A 19,874-nucleotide genomic window follows, 5' to 3' on the forward strand; every position below is an offset into this window, starting at 1 on the left:
TGATGCGGAAGCATCACTCGTCCCAACATTAGTCCTTTATGTTTTATTAGTACAGTTTCAGTCCTCAGCTGTCAATCATCTTGTCCAGGGCAGTGAGCGGCGCCAGGATGCGGCTTTTGTTGGTCTCCACCACCTGTCCGTTCTGGATCATCTCATCCAGGATGATGTGGACTCGGTCCAGGTTGAACATGATCTGATGGCGGTGCCGAGTCAAAGATGCAAACACACACACACACACACACACGGGAGGTTTAGCACCGATGTCACAGCTACGATGGAAGGATACGTCCAGTTCGCTCTGTGGACAGAAGAAATGGGGTCAAACAGGAAGCTCGGCTGGGTCATGTGACTCTTCTGAAGTCGGTGAACTCACCACACGGCTGAAGTATTTATCCAGAACCTCCACGAAGTTATGGACCAGCTCGTAGACGGCGAGTTCGTTCTGCGTAGAACGAGTTAAAAACACGTCAAGGATACCAACACTCAATAATTCATCAATATTTCAGATTTTTTGATTTAGCCTTTATAACTTTGAATTATTTTTTTATGAAATCAATCAAATTCTGTTCTAAATTTGTACTCCACAATTGTTATTGATCTCTTACAAACCATCAGTAACCTCCAACAGTAGTTTCACCTGAATGCGTTAATGTCATTTTCATGATTGCAGATTTATACCGAACAGAATCGACAGATTAAGAGCATTTGGTTCCAAACCAGAAGAGCTCTGGAACCATCCTTTCGGGATGTCCTGATCTCTCACCTCACTATCAGTGATGCCAACCACGATGTAGAGAGCAGCATATTGACGAAAGACCAGCTTGAAGTCTTTATATTCCACAAAGGAACACTGGAAGCAGAACTGCTTTTAATGAACATTTCCCATGCATCTCTGCAGGTGACTTTATTATTCTAGTCTGGACAAGGTTTAAAGTCGGCATTACAGTGCGTTTCACTTTTACGTAGTTTAAAAGTCACCCAAATTGTTCCAACTTCAACAAAATGACCTGATAAGAGTGTTGTGGCACAAAGAAGTGTTTTCGATACAACTGAAGCGTCGGTCGAGGAGCGAGTGTACTTCACTGTCAGGCGGTCACCTGGTCCTTCGTGCGGCCCAAGCAACAGCGAACCACGTCGGCCTCCAGCTGGGCCCTCCGACCGAGCTCCACAGGGTGGTAGTATCGGGACAACCTGGTCTGCCCCTGCCGGTTCACCATCAGCAAGAACTTGATCATTTTCTGCCCAGGGATACAATTCACATACACGGGTAAATAGACGACTAACAAATTTGTGTTTTCCGAGCATCCCGTGAATACAGCACAGCGTGCCATCCCTGCCATTCTTAATCTCCTGAAAAATAAATAAACCCCAAATTGACCCCCCAAACACATTAAAACACCGAGAGCTTATTTCACTTACCGGCAGCTTGTTGCTAAACTATTGCTCAGTAGGTCTCATGACGGTGGTGGGAACAACTGCAAATCAATGCTCTTGGATGATTCTATTAAGAATCGATATCATTATTGTTCAAGACATAAAAAGTTTTTCATTTATACCAACGATGTTGGTAATGCTAGCAAGACCTGTTAGCATCAACGACGCATGCCCAGTCTGGCCCTCCTCATGATGCCTTCAAATACCTCAGGAAATAATGGCTTCTCCATCGTTGGAGAAGCCATTATAGTCTCACGACGGTTGACATCCTGGTGTATCACCTCCACCAGCGTTTCAACCACCTTTGTTTTGTCGAGAGCCAAAGAGAAAACCATACTTTAGGAATAAACCAAACACAACGTCGTTTAAAAAAAAAAACACCATTTGAAGGAACAAATAAAAAATCATAGAAATAACATATAATGAATTACACTCTAACTATAAACACACTATAACTATTGCTACTACTACTATTACTGTACAGTTACATTCATTTCCAAACAAGGAGGGCGAGATTGGGATATGAATTCTGTTAGAAGTGATTATTATCTACATTCATACCGAGTGATGAATGTTACATGACAGCGGGGAAATGCCCCTGAAAGTTTCCCACAATGCAAAGCGGCTGGGCTCTACCGTCAGAGCGAGCAAGGGCGCGCGCGCACGAGCGAGAGAGAGAGAGGGGGAGCGAGAGAGGAAGAGAGAGAGAGGAAGAGCAGTAATGGCGGCCGGTTAGGTCCGCACCACCGACACTGCGTCCGCAATTAGCCGCACTCACCGCAATCCTCCCGGGGGCAGACGGCCTCACACACCGCGGCGGGGCCAGCGCGACAGACAAGGCGCAGAGGGCCAGGATTCGGAAGGATCTAAATTAGCTGGGGGGGGGTTACGGTAGTTCGGGACTTTCTTCTACTTTTTTGGGGGAAAAAAACATGGATGAGCACCCCGGTGGAGGAGGGATCGGAGCGGGCGCTTCACGGCAGCCTCCGCCGCAGCAACACGGCAGCCACAGCAGCGCTAACCCACCGATGGGAGTCGGGGGAGGAGGCGGAGTAATGGTGTCTCACCAGGCCGAGGAGATTCCCCGGACACAGCAGCAGTACACCATCCCCGGAATACTACACTACATCCAGCACGAGTGGGCCCGGTTCGAGATGGAGAGGGCGCACTGGGAAGTGGAAAGGGCCGAGCTCCAGGTTAGCCTACTTAGCTTAGCGTTGAATTTCTATCGGGCTAATCCATGTTGGAAACGACTCCTGCCGGCTTTCGCTCTGTCGGCACTGAAAGGAAATCGATCGTGTTTAGTGACAATTATCGTCCTCGCTGACGTTATTCTTTACTCCGAATAACTGGTGACAATCGCGGCTAAACAGGTGTTTGTAACCCAGCCGACTAAATGGTAACGCTAACGGGTCAGAATAGCGGAACAGGCTAATATACCGTTAGCTTTTAGCTCGGTGGTTCTGTGTAAAGATAAGTTGGTGCTACTGTCTTCAGCCCTGCTGGCTCAGGGCTCCGCGCTTGTTCTGGCGGCCCAGGACGTGTTATTACAGCTCTGTCCAGAATAAAGGACAAATCTTTCCTGACAGTCATCTAATATCCCCAATCAGCCATTTTAGTTTGACACCGAGCTCTGGCACTTTGTCTGGAGCCAATGCAGTCGTCTGACCCATAAGTGGGCCAGAGAGGCATGAAGAGACCCAGTTCTGCTGAATGTTCCTGACCCAAACACGGCTCCCTTCAGTCTTAGTAGCCAACGAAACTGCTGATCTGATCCGCATTTATTCATCAACAGCAGCAGAAATGACAGCAAATGTTCCCTTTTGATATGTGACGGTACTGTGGACCGTGTGTTACTGGGCCTCGGTTCAGATCACGGAGAAATGAAGAATATTCCACATTATTGCCAACCAGTTCCCTCTTGTTTGTGTGCCTTTAGTATGGTGGAACTGGATAGATCTAATGATACAGCCAGAATTGGACCTATATTAACATCAGCTTTTGCTTTCAGAAATCAATTCGAATTAATATAAGGAATTTTTTCCTTTGACATAAGAATTCAGGACATCTTACAGAAAGCCAGAAGCACGATAACTAGCAGATGTCCTCAGAGCTTTAGATCACCTGAGCGTCCATCAGGTCCACTTTTTAATGGGTTCTGTGGGGCTCAGGATGACAGAAATCCAAATGAATCATCTTAGTGCTTCAAAAATGAAACTAGTTGTATTGTTTTTCTGCATCTTCATCTGATCTACCTGCATTTGCCACTTCTTTAACGGTATTAAACGGGTGCAGGTGACCCAGCGCCCTCTGTAGACGTTAAATACGAGGTGGGAATTGAAGTGATAATCTGTCGGGTTGAGCATCAAATGCATGTTAATCTCTCACACCTAAGCTCCGCCCACAGAACCCTCAGGTGACAGGTGTACGTCTGTGGCACCTGTCGGTCTGACCACGCCGGTCCGATGTAAATAACGTCAGGTACTTCAGCTCCAGTTCTGCTGCTCCGTCCTCCGACCCGGAATATTCCAGCGTAATACTGAAATCTGATCAGGTTCTACTCATCCACAGGTTTTAGCAAGTGAGGCTGTAATTATGTAGTCGGGCCTCCCGGGCCTGTCCTGACAGCCTGATCCCTGCTGGACACTAAAAGTAGACTGGCCAAAAATAAACACACACACACACACACACACACACACACAGAGTGGGTGGATAAAGAAATGGTTAAAGCAGCAGGATGAGGTTGTGTTACGGTTTTAAAATGAATTGGTGTTGTTTTCACAAACCCTTCAGTGGGGGTCAGACAGGTGTGTGTGTGTGTGGTGTGTGTGTGTGTGTGGTGTGTGTGTGTGTGTGTGTGTGCCAGTCAGTTTGGTAAATCGGGGCTGATGAGCTCACTTCATCATCATCATCAGGGCGGGGGTCTGACCTGGCTGCGGCTCTGTCGGGGTTTGATTCATGTCCACCAGGTGGTCGAGGGGAGGGAAGGGGGCCGTTCCTGTGTCCAGCGCACGTTCCCGTTATATAGTCGATGTGAGGACCCGGATGGTCCAAATCTGGTCGAAATTCAGCCGGAATCGGTGTCGTCGTTGACAGAGTTTGTTGCTCCTGTCGACCTCATGGAAACGTCTCATTAGCTTAGCATCATGGAGCTTGTCGTGGACACGCCCCCTCGCAGTGTGTGTGTGTGTGTGTGTGTGTGTGTGTGTGTGTGTGTGTGTGAGAGAGAGAGAGAGAGAGAATACCTCAGTGTTGGGTTTCAGGTGCAGCTGCTCTCAGACAGATGAGCAGTGAGACAGACAGACAGTTGTGGTTGAAATACCTTTGAGCTGACTGGTGATATTTGTCAACACACTGGTCTCTTCTGGTCCCTGTTGTCCCTCCCCGCTGGTCCGGGCTGGTCCGTAGTGAGGCGCATTCCCACCGCAGGCGTTCCCGGTCAGTACTGCAGGAACCTTTCCCCTCTGGTGTCTCTCCACTGTTGGGTCGGACCCCTCGGCGGCGTCACAAGCGCTGACGTCATCGTTGTACGTGTTTGTTGCGCAACAGTTTCGACCCGTGGCGTCACCGGGGCGAGCCGCCAACAAATCAGAAATCCCGTTAAGGAAAGCGAGGATGGAGGCTAACGCGGAAAGATCCGAGGGGTCGGATTCTGAGGGAATATTAGTTCCGCTCTATCGCTGCAAGCTGTGTCTGCGCACACATCAGTGTCCATAAATATTAACCAGCACGTTTCACGACACGAGGCAGGCGGTGGCAGCCTTTCTGGTGCTCCAGAACGCTCAACGCCCTGTCTGCTAGGCTAATGCTTCTGCCGGGTCACAGTGGCACCGAGTGGACCTCCAGACCCACCCAGGAGGGTTTCAGATCCAAGGAGCAGGGACCCGGTTAGGCCCCGTGAGGGTTCCTGTAAATGGACGTTCAGGGGAGGTTCCTGCAGTACAGACGTGCACTGACGGCTCCTCCTGGGCCCCGTCGGTTCCGGTCTGTGCTTCTCTCTGCTAATTATGAGCTGGACCAGGATTCAGACCCCAGTGAAAATGTTGTTTGGTAAAACTGCTCTCGTTAGGTCAGTTATGGTTGATTACTCTGATGTTTCTGGGATAAATAGAAGCAGCGTCAGAACCGTTTAACAGGGAGGTTATATAACATTTCTCACTTTAATCGGACTGTTGATGAGGGGAAAATAATTCTTGTGGTGTTTTTTTTTGATTTTTTTTTGCAGGCCAGGATAGCGTTCCTGCAGGGGGAGAGGAAAGGCCAGGAGAACCTGAAGAGCGACCTGGTCAGAAGAATCAAAATGTTAGAATACGCTTTAAAACAGGAAAGGTACGACCTGACTCGTTGGTCTGAGCGGAGAGACCTCGTTGATCGGTTCGTTAAAATGAGCTGTGTTTCCTTCCCAGAGCAAAATATCACAAGTTAAAATACGGAAAAGAGTTGAACCAAGGAGAGGTGAAGATGCCCAGTTTCGACTCAGGTCAGTCTGAGGCTCGGGGTCGTGCGGAGGTTCGTCCTCCAGCTGCCGATGACCCGAACGACCCGTGGTTGATTCAGGGTGGCGGAACACGTGTGTGTGTTTGTGTTTCAGACACCAAAGACTCCGAGGTCTCTGCTGTTCCCGCCAACAGTCAGCTGACCTGGAAACAAGGACGCCAGCTGCTGCGACAGTAAGAACCACCCGCCCCCCCTCAGAGAGTGTGTGTGTGTGTGTGTGTGCACGTTTCAAAGTTACCCGTGTGTGCAGGTACCTGCAGGAGGTCGGGTACACAGACACCATCCTGGACGTTCGCACTCAGAGGGTTCGCTCGCTGCTCGGCCTCTCGGCGTCCGAGCAGAACGGTTCTGTGGAGAACAAGAACCTGCAGCAGCTGATTAACGGAACCGAGCACTGCAAAGACAAGAGGTACACACACACACACACACACACACACACACACACAGCAGGCCACTGTTTACTCACCGGGGTGTTCTGCAGGAGTCCAGGGGATGTTCTGGAGACGTTTAACTTCCTGGAGAATGCAGAGGACAGCGACGAAGAGGAGGACGAGGACGGAGACCTGATGGATGAGATCAGCCCCAACAAACACCACAGGAACAAAAAACACAAGAGCAAGGTACGCGACACACACGCCCTCCCCCCACTGGGTCGGGCCCGGCGTCATCCTGCCGCTCTCCTCAGGTGGGCAACGAAGGCCTGGCGTCGGAGGACGACGCCGACACCGAGGAGGCTCTGAAGGAGTTCGACTTCCTGGTGACGGCAGAGGACGGCGAGGGGGCGGGCGAGGCCCGGAGCTCTGGAGACGGGACGGAGTGGGCGGAGCCTCTACCGTTCCCCTCGGGCGGGGGGAAGTCCTTCCTGTTGGGGAGCTCCGACGACGTCCTGGAGAGCGTGCTGGGTTTGGGTGACCTCGCCGACCTCACCGTCGCCAACGACGACACAGACTACAGCTACGACGTAAGACGCGTATATGCGGACCAAAGGAGGCTCTCCGACGTTCTTTAACCGGGTTCTCCGTCCTCAGCTGCCGTCCTGTAAAGACTCTTCCTTCAGGAAGACCTGGAATCCCAAGTATACGCTCCGGAGCCACTTCGACGGCGTGCGCGCGCTTGCCTTCCACCCCGTCGAGCCGTGTCTGGTCACCGTGTCAGAGGACCACACCCTCAAACTGTGGAACCTCACCAAGACCGTCCCTGCCAAAAAGTACGTGAACTGAAAGCGCGCGAGCTGCTCCCGTGCGCTCGTTTCCCTTTGACCACGCGTTCTGAACCCTTCGCTCTCTTCCAGAAGTGCCTCGTTTGACGTGGAGCCCATCTACACGTTCAGAGCTCACGTGTACGTACACACACACACACACACACACAACACACACACACACAGGTCCATCATGGTGAGGGGCATCAGGGATGAAGCGTTGCTCCTCCAGCTTTAACATCAACGCGCTGTTTCCTTGCAGGGGTCCGGTGTTGTCGCTGGCCATGACCTCCAGTGGCGAGCAGTGTTTCAGCGGCGGGCTCGACGCCACCATCCAGTGGTGGAACATCCCCAGTTCCAATGTGGACCCCTACGACACATATGGTAATCCACATTTATTCCTTTAAAATTGGGAGTTTCTGCGTCTCCCAGTCGACCGTGCAGACACAACCGAGATGTTGGCGCCACCCGCAGGCCGACGGCAGGTTGGCCGTCAGTAACAGACTCCTCCCATCCTTTTCTCCTGTCCAATCAGATCCCAGTGTTCTGGCAGGCTCGTGGACGGGGCACACGGACGCCGTGTGGGGTTTGGCTTACAGCGGCATCAAGAACCTCCTCCTGTCCTGCTCAGCTGACGGAACCGTCAAACTGTGGAACCCGACAGAGAAAAGCCCCTGCATCAGCACTTTCAACACTAACAGGGGTGAGAGCGGAGAGCGCCGCCTACAGGGCCGCGCGGGGACTGCACATCGGGCTGATCCTAATCTGTGTGTTTGTAGAATACGGCATCCCCACATCGGTGGACTTCAATGGCTGTGACCCCGCCCACATGGTCGTGTCCTTCAACAGCGGAGACGTGGTGGTGTACGACCTGGAGACGGCACAGAATATCCTGGTACTGAAGGGACAAGGAGAAGGTAAAGTGACACACACACACACACACACACACACACACACACACACACAGCCAGTAAAGCCTCGTTTCTCCTCTTCCCCTCAGCTCAGTCAGCGTCTCCTCACATCAACAAGGTCGTGAGTCATCCCACGCTGCCGGTCACCATCACAGCTCACGAGGACCGGCACATCAAGTTCTATGACAACAAGTCCGGTGAGTGTCCGTCCGTCCGTCTGTGCGTGCGTCCGTCTGTGCGGGTGTCCCGTCTGACCCGCGTGACCCCTGTCTGCAGGTAAAGTGATCCATGCCATGGTGGCTCACCTGGATGCAGTGACCAGTCTGGCTGTGGATCCCAACGGGATATACTTGATGTCAGGAAGTGAGTTCCAGCAACACTCCGTTCTCACCCCCCCCCTCCTTTCATCCTCCTTTCATCCTCCTTTCATCCCTTCTTTCCTTCCCCTCCTCAGGTCACGACTGCTCCCTGCGTCTCTGGAACCTGGACACTAAAACGTGCGTTCAGGAAATCACCGCTCACAGGAAGAAGAGCGAGGAGGCCATCTACGACGTGGCCTTCCACCCTTCCAAGGCCTTCATCGCCTCCGCCGGCGCCGACGCCCTCGCCAGGGTCTATCTGTAGAGGGAAGAGAGACAGAGAGACTGATCACACATTAACAGTATTCAGGTCTGTTCAGGCGACTGAACACACACACACACACACACAAACACACACAGCAGCTGTCTAACTCACGGATGCCATGGAAACGACGCTGTGGGTCAACACTGAACAGCTCAGCTGTCCTGTGACATCATTCTCAGGCTGTGGTGTGATGACACTACACGAAGCCCAGCCCCCCCCCCCCCCGTTGTTGGCACCTTTGACCCTCAGTGGGAGCAGATGTGGTCTTAAAGGAACCATCCCCCCCCCCCCCCAGTTTCACCCCCTCCAGCTGCTTCCTGCGGGGGGGCTGCATGAGGAAGAGGAGGGCGGCGAGCGTTATGGGGGGTTTTTGGAACAAAATCTTGGGGGATTTTTCCTTTAAATTCTTGATAATAAAGAAATCAGCTGCTTTTTTTTGAAGGAACAGACAGCCTGATGTTTTAACCCTTTGTGATTCTTCGTTTATTTAAAGTTTTAAAACTGAGCTTTAGCAAAAGAACTCAAGTTTGATGTGCCTAATTTTTTACGGTGTTTTTAGGGACTGTAAATGGTTAATATAACTTCCTGTTAGAAGTCAGCTGTCCGGTCTGTCCTTCCCACCCACCCACCTCAGCCCCTGGCGGGCCAATCAGAGTGCTGCGTTTCAACCACTGAGGTCAGGAGCTAAAGGATTTACATTACTGTAGTCACGTGTGGACATTTTGTGTATGAAATAAATCTAGTTTTTCTAATATTTTTTTATAAACGACGATTCTGGTATTGTCGGCCCGCCATGGTTTCCTGTCTCGTGGTCAAACGCCATCCGGTACCTAAAGATGCAGTCGAGAAAAGCTGGACGAGGGAACGGCGTCCAGAAAAGGTTCATGTTGAAGAGTGTGAACACATTTTCCCAGTTCGGTGACATGGGAACCAGTCAAATAGGAAGCGTCTCACATTGGCGACGACCACGGGTCCTCTACAGAGAAAACGCCGCCAGCGTCGCCGCCGGCGACAGCCGGCTATTTTGTAGCTGCAGCTGCTCATTTCTCCAGCTGTTGGCGTCATTCTCATGTAGATCGTCTCCACATCAAAGGCGACCGTGTTCAACGCGACTCAAAAACGGGACCGCTGGCAGCAGAAACGCCACCGCGGCGGCCGTCTGGGTGGCGGTGGATGTTTGAACCAGAATAGGGCAGAAAATGTAGTTGTATTCACATCAGAATACCAAAAATCAAGATTTTATTTATTCAATTACAAATATTCTGTTTTTGTTTTTTTGTTTTTTTTAGAACTTTGATCACTTTGAAAATGTCCTCAGCTTTTCAGGCTGTCGGGTGTCGATGGTTCTTCAGAGGAACCTGAACGCACCACGCCACCGTCTCGTGACGGGTGATGATGCGGTTGGTCCGAGGCTCCGCCCTCACTTCCTCCTTCGTCAGTGCGTGATGGAAGTTCAGGGCAACCAGGGAGAAAAAAATCATTCAATTCAAACTTTCCTTCAGCCTAAATGTTCACATTCTTAGTAAATCAGAGCCCCCCCCCCCCCCACACCTGATTAGCTGAGGTGACGATTATGCTTTAATTTGTTTTTTATAGGATGTTTTCTATCTGAGGGGTCGGACTCCCGAGCAACACGCATCTTTAGTTTGGTCTTCGCCACACTGTAACTTCCTGTGTAACTGCAGATTTCTTTTGTGTAATGCATGATTAATACAGTAAAAGTATTTTTTTAGTCTTCCAAAAATGGATTAAAAAGTTCTGATCGGTTTGAGTTTTGTCATTTTGGTTGTTTTTTTTTTGGGGTTTACATTCTTCAAAGCAGCAGATTTTAAAGATTGTACTACAGCAGAATATGACTGTATATAAAATGTCTATAATAACTATTAAATGTTGTATCTGTACAGACGCAACTGCTCCGCTCGTTCATTCCCGGCGGTTTCCATGGAAACATCCGTTTAGCCCTCGGATAAATAAAGGTTTCTTTTACTTCCTGATCCAGAGTATTTGAACACACGTGGCCTCTTTAGATGAATTATTCGGACGTCATCAATCGTCAGCGCGAGGTGGGCGTGGCCGTACCGGTCCTCCTCACCAGTCTGTGACCTGGTGTACAACGGCGTGCTGGGTGCTGGTGGAGACGGGAGCCGGGTACGCTGTGCACAGCGGCTGTGGTCCGACGGGCCGTCCCTCGGCTGTTGCTGCGTCCAGGTGCTGACGCAGCAACAGCCTCAGCTGCTGGTTCTCCTGTCTCAGGTCTTCCTTGTGCTTCCTCAGAGCTTCTCGCCGCAACACAGCGCTGTTGAATCTCCATAGCAGCTGCTGCAGCTCCGGGGGCTCGCTCGGCACCTGGAGGACAGAGGGCAAAGGTCACGGGGGTGGGCGTCCTGTTGCTATGGAGATTAGAAGCTGACAGGAGCCTCCACCGTCTGAAGAAGCCATCAGAGTTAGCTGGTCATGCTAACTCCTGCTAAAAATGGGGTTTTCTCACCTGTGGAGGGTCCGCCTCCTCCCCACAGAACCAGGAGACCCCCTGCTTGTTCTCCAGTTGGTGACACAGTTTTGCCATGCGAAGAACCTTCTGACCCTGCACCAGAACACGGACCCGGTGAGAAGCGAGTCTCGCTGTGCGAGCAGCGAGACGGGCCGGCAGCTGTCTCACCTTGGCTACGACAGCCTGCAGCTCCTTGGAGGCTTCGTCGCTCCGGATGGTGACATCGAGCAGCTGCTTCTTTGTGGCCTTCTGCATCTGCCCGAGCTGCTCGCGCAGCTCCCGGGTCTTCTGTTTCACCTGCTGTACTTTAGCCGTCAGATCCAGTTGAACCGCCTCCTCCGTCAACTGATCAGAACGGAGCTTCTGCTTCAGACGGAGCAGTTTCTCCTGACGGGAAAGAGGCGGCGTTTTCAGGCCGACATCACTGCCGGGTGAAACATCTGGAGGAGATGAGTCAGATCACATGATCACGCGTGGCGCTCACCTGCAGCCTCTTTGCTCGTTTCATTTCTTCGTTGGTGGCTTGGACGAGCTGCCGGTTGGTGGTGATCAGCTCCTCCAGACGTTTCTCCTCACAGCTGCAGAGCTTCTCGTCCTCCTGTCTTTGGAGGTTCTCTTTGCTGCTCAGTAAACTGTCGGACAGCTGACAGACGGACAGACATCAGATGATGAAACCCCAGCGGGTCCACAGGGAGGCCCGGATGCCGGATGCTGACGTACTGAATGGTGGTGGGCAGCCGCGTACGAGGCCATGAGTTTATCGTAGAGCGCCCCGGTTGCTTCGATGGCGGCTTCGTGCCGAGTCTGGGCACCAAACGCTGCGTCCTGCAGCTGCTGCTTCTGCCGCAGACGCTCGTCCGTCCTCACCTTCCTGCCGCACTCAAACACACTCTTATATTTAGTATTGTACATCACTTTTTTGGCGAAACAGAAAAAAAAATGTAATTAACATTTGCGCTTGGGAAAACCTGGAAAAACCTGTGTTTACATCTTTCCTGTTCTTTTCCATCGTAACATATTGTTATTGTCGTCCTTATAACTGTTTTCCTAATAAATGAATCCATAGGAGTCACTTAGTGGAACAAGTGTCCTTATTGTTGTTATTACGTATTTGATATAGTCCTATTTCTGTGGAATGATCAGCCTGACTACATTACCCACAATGCCCCTGTTCTTAACGCGTGTGAACGGGTGTTTGGTGTAACGGAGTTGTTAGCCCAGCGGGGGGCGCTGTGGAGCCGCACTGACTTGTCGTGGTTGAAGCCTGAGATGAGCTCCTGCATGTTCGTGTCCCACAGCTGCTGCAGAACCATCAGCTGCTTCTCCTGCTGGGTCCTGAGTTCGTCCATATTCTGCAGGTGCGCACGTCTCGCCTGAGCACACTGGCGCTCCGCATCCTGCAACTCGCGGACCAGAGTCTGCAAACAGGAAGTGACGCAATGGGTCCGGAGTGGAGAGACAGCCGATGGGATCCGGGTCTTTGAACTTCTCACCTCAATGATGTTGTCCAGAATGTCCACGTGACCTTCGAACGTCTGACTGAGCACCATCAGGTCACCACGCAGCTCCGCGCCTTTACTCTGACGGAGGATCGTCCTCCACTGGTCGTTGATCTTCAGCAGGTTGACCTCAGTGTTCCTCTGATCCTTCTTGAGTTTGTCCTGAGAACAAACGACAAACGGACGCTGAGCAGCTGTTTCCTGGAGCAACATCTGGACCAGCTCGTGGTGAACATTATGTTCACGTGGAGGGAAACAACCCTGAGGAAAACGTTTGGATTTTTGGTGGTCGACCTTCAGGAAGAGGGTGAGCATCTCCTCTCTCTGCCTGGTCACCTCCTCCTCAGTCTGAGCTCTCCTCTGCTGGAGCAGGAGGCGCTCCTCCTCCGTCTGGGAGCCTCCTCCACCTTTCTTTGACCTTCGTGGCATGATCCCTGCTCCTCTTCCTCCTCACCACTCGTCCACCTTCAAAAGCAGCGAGACTTTTATGAGTGAGGAACTCCTCAAAGTGGAGCCTCGTGGCTCCGTTGACCTGAAGACCAGGAGAGTCAGAGGAAGATGTCTTTTTATTGTTTTTACTATTATCTTGTTGTTGTTATTATTATTGTCTGCTTCCAGGAAATGAACATTAATTCAGATCCTCTTCAAATATACACTTTCTTTTCTGATGGGCAGCACATTTGAACGAATTTCTTTTTTTAAATGGAGTCTCTAGAGTTTAGTCTTAATCAGCAATAAGCTGAACTTTATTCCAACTTCATGTCAGAATGAAACTGGCCTTATTTTTCTTTTTTCTTTTTTAATGAAGATCGAAATCATTCAGGAAAAAAAAAGAACTAATCGGGCTTCCTGCAATTCTGACGCGTTTCATATAAATTATAATTAAGCCTTTTGATTGTATTAAGTGCAAATTTAGCTGCTGTCAAACTCTTAATGTGTCTTTATTCGCAGATTTAATGTTCTGTGAATGTAAGACGAAGATTTACCTCTGAAACGCGATGCAGGCTGCTGGCGAAGGCTGTTGTGCCGTCTCCATGGCGACGACTGACTATTCTGCAATAATATCACCAAATGGAATCTGAACTGTACTGATGAAATCATTAGTTGTTTTTTTATTGTTTGTTTGTTTTGTTCGTCATTATCGACAAACGTTCCTTTAATGGGTTTCTCAAATGATATACACTCTATAGACTAACAACGTTAAACGTCCAAGAAATTGTGTCTTAAAGAACTGGGAGGCAAAAATGTTAGTTAGTAGAATATATCTCTTTTTTTTAAAAAATTACGCCATTTTGTGTATTAAAACACTGAAAAGTTAAATTATAGACAAGCAAGGAACATAACTTACCTATAGGTGGCGCTGAACTAAAAAAGACCAAAGAAGAAGAAGAAGAAGAAGGGAGGCGGGCTACAAAGCGGAAGCGGAAGTGAATCTTTTGCCCTTCAAAGAGGGAAATTTAAACTCGACGTCGACGACAACAAATCGAAAAATAGAGGAATAAATCTTCTCGTAATCAAACATGATACCGCTGTGATGCTCAGCTTGAATGAAATGTAGGTTTTGTTTCATGTTTATTTAATATTCTACTGGTATAGTTTTGTTGATTTTCTTCAAATGGTCTTATTTATTCACCCGTCTGTTCTGTTTTGTGTTATAGTTTCATCACAGGGGCGCTTTTTAAAAATATATATATTACAGTGTATGGTGGTTTTTAGTAGGCATTTTATTTGCATTTGTGGCTTCCTTATTTATCCTTTATCCATGAGTTCTTTACCTCCATTTATGCAACTTAACATTTTTGTAGCAGATCTTCTACCAATCTCTATAGTTTGTCCAGGATTTTCAGGTCTTTAATATGCATCAACACTGCCTTACTGTGCATCTGCATATCCAGAATCAGAGGCATTCCTCACTATCTGCACTATTCCACCATTTCCTGTATTTGGTTGGCCTCATTCTCACCTTTTTATCTTTAAATAAAAATCTACTCAAAACTATCTTCTCTTATTCTGTAAACCAGAATACTGGCTTGTATGACCTGACCAGATCGTACTAAACAAATGCCATCTATTTTACTCTTAATTGACGGATGAAATAGTCAGCCACTTGTTTTTTTGCATGAACTGAAACCTATGAGAGACAAGCCGATTAATCCCAGAGGGAAAGTGGATACTGATGGCTGAATAATGTGACTTTGTTCTATCTTTTTACACGGGGTGTGATTTGTAGAGCGCCTGTGGATCTGAGCTCTCACTTTGACCAGTATGTTCCTGCAGTCACGTCGCAGCAGCATGAGGAAGAAGAAGCAGCCGCAGCAGCAGGGTGGTGGCGCTCACCGCAGCGTAGAGGAGCGTGAGTGTTTGCCCGTCATCAATAAATAGTTCAAACTCACACCAGAAACCACAGATGGATAACGGAAGCGTTCATTTTAACCTGTGTGTGTCCGTGTGTGTCCAGTATGTGCACTCTGCCGGCTCGGTGATGATGATCCAGCCCTGTTTGGGGATAAGGTCGTGCTCAGAGAACACGGTTTCTCAATCCATTACTTTTGTCTGGTGAGATATTTGTATACTGGTGAAAACACCAGAGCATGCAGATTTCTTCAGTTTTCATATTTGTTAGTCTTGTTTCCTGTTGTGCTTGTGTAATAATGGTAAAGATGACAATGACTCTAAAAATAACTACATTTTACCCACACTGGACACTCAAGTCTCATAACGTACATCAATAAATACATAAATAAACAGTAAATGCATAAAGATTAAAAACCGCAACCGACTCCGAAACCAAGCGTTTGTGGTTGAGATAACAGCGAATAATGAAACTGATGTCAGTGACTCTCTTTCATAATAACGTTTCAGTTAACGTCCTGTGGCGTTTATCAGCGTGGCGAGGAGCACGAAGGCGTCTTTGGCTTCCTGGTGGACGACATCAAGCAGGAAATCCGCCGATCGGCCCGGCTGGTCAGACATGGTTCTGTCCTACAAGCCGCTGCTGTTGCTTCGTACACTCAGATGTGGTAAAACTCTCTTCCAGACGTGCTGTTGGTGCAAGATGAAGGGGGCATGTGTTGGCTGCTACATCAAAAGCTGCAGGAAGACGGTCCACTTCCCCTGTAGCAGGAAGCTGCAGTTCATTTCTCAGTTTACTGGACTCTTCCCGTGAGTCATGGCTGCTTTAGTCTCCCTCCACATCAATGTCTGTCACAGCGATGAGCTGCTCGGAGGTAAACATCCGTTTGTGGGTTCCAGGTCCTACTGTCCTGATCACCGGCCAGCTCAGACCCTGTCTGTGAGCTCAGAGCTCAGTCTGCCTCAGACCTGCTCCATCTGCCTGGACGTCATCGAGCCCATTCTTGGCTACGCTATCCTCAAATGTCCGTCCTGCCACGGCAGCTGGTTCCACCGTGACTGCGTGCAGGTGCAGAATCGGACCTGATTGTGTCCTGGTTGGACGCAATGATGGCAGCTATTATTCATCATTTAGGATATTTCATTTAACCCAAAACTGGATCATGACTTTGTTTTAAAATGTTTGATTTTCTTTCCATGGAATTGTAGTTTTGACCCTTGAGGTCAATTTAAAGCTGTTCAATTCAGATGCTTTTTTCCTTTGAATGTCCACTTCAGATTTGTCACATCGTTAAACTGGACATTTCTGGATTGGTCAGGAGGCTTTTTTTGTTTCTGTTAGCGTCAGGCCCACAGCGCAGGCCTCTTCTTCTTCAGATGTACTCTGTGCAACAACAAGGAGAACTTCCAGGCGGAGATGCTCCGGATGGGAATTTTCATCCCGGAGAGGTATCGTGTTCACACACCAGTTGGAAAACCTCTGAACCGGAAACAGAACATGTAAAAGTCCTATTTCTTTTCAGAGATGCATCATGGGAGTTGGAGGCAAATGCCTATTCTGAGCTTCTGGAGGTTTACACCCACTGTGACGCTGACGTATGCCTCTGCAGAGACGGCCGCACGCATTCCGCTAAGACTGGGTACGGACGAAGCAGCATCCGTACAGAGAAAACAGTCATCTGATTTGTGGGTTTCTCCGTTTAAGCTCATTCAAGGTGGTTCGTTGCCGACTTTGTGGCTCCAGGGGAACTCACAGGAAATGTTCGAGGCTGAAGGCCGGCAACAGAGACTGGGCCTGTGGCGACTGCACAAAGGCCACAGACGGCAAAGGTCTGATCGACTCGCCTGCTTCCACCAGCGTTGAACCCTGAGCTGTTGCGTGATGACGTTCGGTTTTGGGGTGATTTAAAATATTGGCAGTGGTTAAAAATGAGAGCTGTTCTGTGGTCTTCTGTAGCCTCCCTGGTTTCACCTCCTCAGAGAAGTCAGATGAGGAGCAGGATGTCCAAACACCACCTGACGCTCCCTCCACACATCAGCTCCAAGAGGTACACTCCTACGGGAAAGAGGACTTCATGTCTGTTCACTCCGGCCACCAGGGGGCGCTGACGCCACGTTCACTACTATCCTTTGATGATCTGAGCAGGTTCGTTGGGATTTAGATGGTATATCTTGCTTCCTCTCTCAGGCCAGCCTTAGCTTCAGCATCACGGTCTTCTGCGGACATTCTGAGGGATTTGGCCCATCAACTCCGCCCCCTCAGCGTGCAGGTGGAGGTCAGTGGGGTCCAGGCTCTGGCTGCAGGAGTGGAGCTTGTACGAAGGAGCGATTTTGACCCCGCCCACACTCTGAATGTCAGGTGATCTTGTCTCCCTCTGTTGGCTAACGCCAGAATCCGGCAGCTTTACTGATGGTCTTCTCTTTCTGCTCAGCTTCAAAGGCGACCTGCAAACTACATTTCCCAGCAGCCTCCTGGGCAGGGACGCATCCAGGCAACACTTCCTGAAGCTGCTGATGCAGCAGATCCAGGATTCTGAGGTGTTTGAGGGTCCAGATGGATCCAAAAACCTGGCTCTGGATTCCCAAGGTAAAAAGCCCTGAATTAATCACTGGTTCATTTTATTAGGTAACTTTTATTATCAAAAACAAACCCTCCCCTCACGTCTCCGCCCCCTGTGTGCGTGCACAGCTCTGCGCGATGACCTGTACTTTGATGTCGGCTGCCTGCTGGCGCTCGCTCTGGTCCACAGCGGTCCCCCCGTCGGCTTCTTCTCTCCCGCTCTTTATCAGTGTCTCTTCAACTACCCAGCCAACCAGCCGCTGACTGTCAGTCACATGACCCCTGGCTCGCACTTCACCTGCCAGGTCAACAAGGTGAGAGGCACGCTTTCCCTCCCGCGTGAGCGTAGAGGTGCTTGACGACCTGCTCCTTTACAGATAGCGAAGGCGGCGTCTTTGGGGGAGCTGAACGCCGTCGTGGCGGCGAGTCGGGACTACCTTCAGCTGGCTGGCTGCAGCTGTGACCTCAGCAGCCTGGAGCAGAAGGATGCGCTGGTGGCCGATCTGGTCACCTTCACCATGATCACCAGGATGCAGCTGCCACTGCAGAGGTAGCACTAATCAGAGCATTGATCCTTTAAGTGTGATCACACCTCCGTCCACCCTCTGCTGCTGTGATGTGGAAACGTCTCGGTTTCAGTTCGAACGTACGTTAGTTTGTTTTTGGATTCACGTGTGGACTGATCCCGCAGGTTCCGGGAGGGGCTGCGCACCCTGGGGGTCTTTGAGCAGGTGATTTGAGTTTGACTCTCAGAATCGGACCCAACGTTGGAACGGTGGAGTTTTCACAGCTTCCCTTCTTCCCCATCCAGGTTCAGCTCTTCCCATCAGCGTTCTTCCGGGTCTTCTGCGAGGATTCGGCTCGGCTGACGGCTCAGGCGGTCAGTCGATTCTTCACCGTGAACTTCTCTGAGGACCAAGAGCGGCGGAACAAAGAGATGCCCATCATCACCTTCTGGAGACACTTCCTGCTGGAGTGTGAAGGTACCTGAGGGATCAAATCCGTATCAGCTCATTCCTCCATCAGAAATCACGTTACACCTCTCTTCCTGTTGGCCCGATGGTCTATTGTAAGATTTTAGAAGAGGGAAGAGGGGGAAAAACAGTTTAATCCAAATGTTTAGCATTACACCAACGTGAGAGAAGTGTCAGCACAGCACGGCCACAGGGGTTTGGTGCCTTGCTCAGGGGCACCCCGGCAGAGCTCAAGCTTTGCTTGAAGCTTCTCTCTTGCTGGTGCAGCACTTTGCTCAAGCCTGGTTGTTTTTCCAGTGAGCTTAAAACAGATCTGACCTTCAACCTTCGTCGTTTTCTCAGTTGGACGGAGTTCCGTCTCCCTGCACGACCTCCTTCACTTTGCCACGGGAGCCGAAGAGCCCCCGGCCACCGGCTTCCTCCCCCCTCCCAGCATCTCCTTCCTTCATGCAGTCACCTCCTCCCTGCTGGAGCGAGAGCAGGAAGATGAGGGAGGTGCAGGGATGCTGCTAGATGAGGGACTGTTTCCTCAGAGGGAGCTGCACTCCAAACACCTCCTCCTGCCCGTCACCTCCTCCTATCGGGCCTTCAAAGGCTCCATGGAGCAGGTGGTCAGCAACCACATGTATCTCCTCCCCTCAGAGAATTACAGGAGCACCTGATGACTTTATCTCCATGTTTGCGTGGTTCTTGCCTCAGAAAACGCCGCTTCGTTAAGAGCATCTCAAAGCCCCCTGCTGGCTGGCTGCATTATTAATCATGGACCAGACTGCTAACACTTTCATCAGTATTAACGACAGTTAATACACAAAGAACACAAGAGAATAATCGATCCTCCACCACCCATCAATGTGACTTCTCATGAAATGTTGGTACTGATTTTTAGCACCTTGATGAACTGAAGTCTTTATTTCGAATGTGACGACAAAGAAGACGACAAAAGCAAAGTGCTAAAAAAAATCGACAGTATTTCATGAAAGCTCAACAGTAAACTTTACATTTAATGCTGCTTCCCCCCCTAATTTCTCCTGTACATACGTGTTTTTATAGAGATTTTGTCTATTCTTTAGATTATTCTGTAAAAAATTAACAAATGTGTGGGGAAAATGTTGTGGTTTTCTGTTTTCTCATCCGCTACCGTTTTCTACTCATTATTTGGCCTCTTTTTCTTTCATTTTGTTTTGCTGCATGTTCCTTTATATCTTTGTACGTCGCATATAAATGCAGAAACTAACCACCTTGTCGGGTTTGACTGTTTCTTGGTCTCATATTCGGCCACAGGAAAGTGGCGGTCAAAGTTCTTGAATGGGTCTTTCAATGGATTCCAATTAAGT

At 49.7% G+C, this 19,874-nt stretch overlaps 4 protein-coding genes across 12 annotated transcripts; 2 read left to right on the forward strand and 2 right to left on the reverse strand.

Annotated features, from left to right (window-relative positions):
* Positions 1-28: 28 nt before the first annotated feature.
* On the reverse strand, positions 29-5,632 carry ap4s1 (adaptor related protein complex 4 subunit sigma 1). Of its 3 annotated transcripts, none has more exons than XM_057011546.1 (6): positions 4,364-5,632; positions 3,875-4,091; positions 1,098-1,238; positions 764-850; positions 374-442; positions 29-298 (listed from the first exon to the last, which is right to left on the reverse strand). In XM_057011546.1, the coding sequence occupies exons 3-6, from the start codon at positions 1,233-1,235 to the stop codon at positions 65-67; spliced, it is 528 nt and encodes a 175-aa protein (XP_056867526.1). In that variant the 5' UTR covers positions 1,236-1,238; positions 3,875-4,091; positions 4,364-5,632; the 3' UTR covers positions 29-64. The 3 variants fall into 3 exon arrangements, with proteins under 3 accessions (XP_056867526.1, XP_056867525.1, XP_056867527.1); XM_057011545.1 differs by lacking the exons at positions 3,875-4,091; positions 4,364-5,632 and adding exons at positions 1,420-1,501; positions 1,584-1,736; XM_057011547.1 differs by lacking the exons at positions 3,875-4,091; positions 4,364-5,632 and adding an exon at positions 1,420-1,671 and having other exon boundaries at positions 29-193; positions 287-298.
* strn3 (striatin, calmodulin binding protein 3) lies at positions 2,095-10,574 on the forward strand. Of its 4 annotated transcripts, none has more exons than XM_057011507.1 (15): positions 2,098-2,630; positions 5,660-5,763; positions 5,841-6,104; positions 6,182-6,340; positions 6,413-6,551; positions 6,617-6,892; positions 6,960-7,138; positions 7,223-7,270; positions 7,392-7,513; positions 7,665-7,832; positions 7,909-8,046; positions 8,130-8,237; positions 8,317-8,403; positions 8,495-8,709; positions 9,224-10,574. In XM_057011507.1, exons 1-14 carry the CDS (start codon positions 2,367-2,369, stop codon positions 8,662-8,664), a joined length of 2,226 nt encoding a protein of 741 aa, XP_056867487.1. In that variant the 5' UTR covers positions 2,098-2,366; the 3' UTR covers positions 8,665-8,709; positions 9,224-10,574. The 4 variants fall into 4 exon arrangements, with proteins under 4 accessions (XP_056867488.1, XP_056867487.1, XP_056867485.1 ...); XM_057011509.1 differs by having other exon boundaries at positions 2,101-2,630; positions 5,841-5,914; positions 6,026-6,104; positions 8,495-10,574; XM_057011508.1 differs by having other exon boundaries at positions 2,095-2,630; positions 5,841-5,914; positions 6,026-6,104; positions 6,182-6,551; positions 8,495-10,574.
* On the reverse strand, positions 9,887-13,762 carry ccdc65 (coiled-coil domain containing 65). 3 transcript variants are annotated; one of them, XM_057011526.1, is made up of 8 exons: positions 13,641-13,762; positions 12,649-13,119; positions 12,404-12,573; positions 11,876-12,026; positions 11,640-11,798; positions 11,324-11,542; positions 11,153-11,248; positions 9,887-11,010 (listed from the first exon to the last, which is right to left on the reverse strand). In XM_057011526.1, the coding sequence occupies exons 2-8, from the start codon at positions 13,081-13,083 to the stop codon at positions 10,753-10,755; spliced, it is 1,488 nt and encodes a 495-aa protein (XP_056867506.1). In that variant the 5' UTR covers positions 13,084-13,119; positions 13,641-13,762; the 3' UTR covers positions 9,887-10,752. The 3 variants fall into 3 exon arrangements, with proteins under 3 accessions (XP_056867506.1, XP_056867507.1, XP_056867508.1); XM_057011527.1 differs by having other exon boundaries at positions 12,649-13,186; positions 13,641-13,703; XM_057011528.1 differs by lacking the exon at positions 13,641-13,762 and having other exon boundaries at positions 12,649-12,816; positions 12,949-13,372.
* Positions 13,442-19,779, forward strand: g2e3 (G2/M-phase specific E3 ubiquitin protein ligase). 2 transcript variants are annotated; one of them, XM_057011503.1, is made up of 17 exons: positions 13,442-14,208; positions 14,885-15,007; positions 15,113-15,210; positions 15,517-15,618; positions 15,692-15,816; positions 15,907-16,075; positions 16,349-16,455; positions 16,530-16,646; positions 16,712-16,836; positions 16,964-17,054; positions 17,195-17,365; positions 17,439-17,593; positions 17,696-17,880; positions 17,944-18,116; positions 18,258-18,297; positions 18,378-18,549; positions 18,883-19,779. In XM_057011503.1, exons 2-17 carry the CDS (start codon positions 14,920-14,922, stop codon positions 19,200-19,202), a joined length of 2,238 nt encoding a protein of 745 aa, XP_056867483.1. In that variant the 5' UTR covers positions 13,442-14,208; positions 14,885-14,919; the 3' UTR covers positions 19,203-19,779. The 2 variants fall into 2 exon arrangements, with proteins under 2 accessions (XP_056867483.1, XP_056867484.1); XM_057011504.1 differs by having other exon boundaries at positions 14,932-15,007.
* Positions 19,780-19,874: the final 95 nt, after the last annotated feature.

Source organism: Takifugu flavidus, chromosome 16 (genome assembly GCF_003711565.1).
Source record: "Takifugu flavidus isolate HTHZ2018 chromosome 16, ASM371156v2, whole genome shotgun sequence".
Lineage (NCBI taxonomy): Eukaryota > Metazoa > Chordata > Actinopteri > Tetraodontiformes > Tetraodontidae > Takifugu > Takifugu flavidus.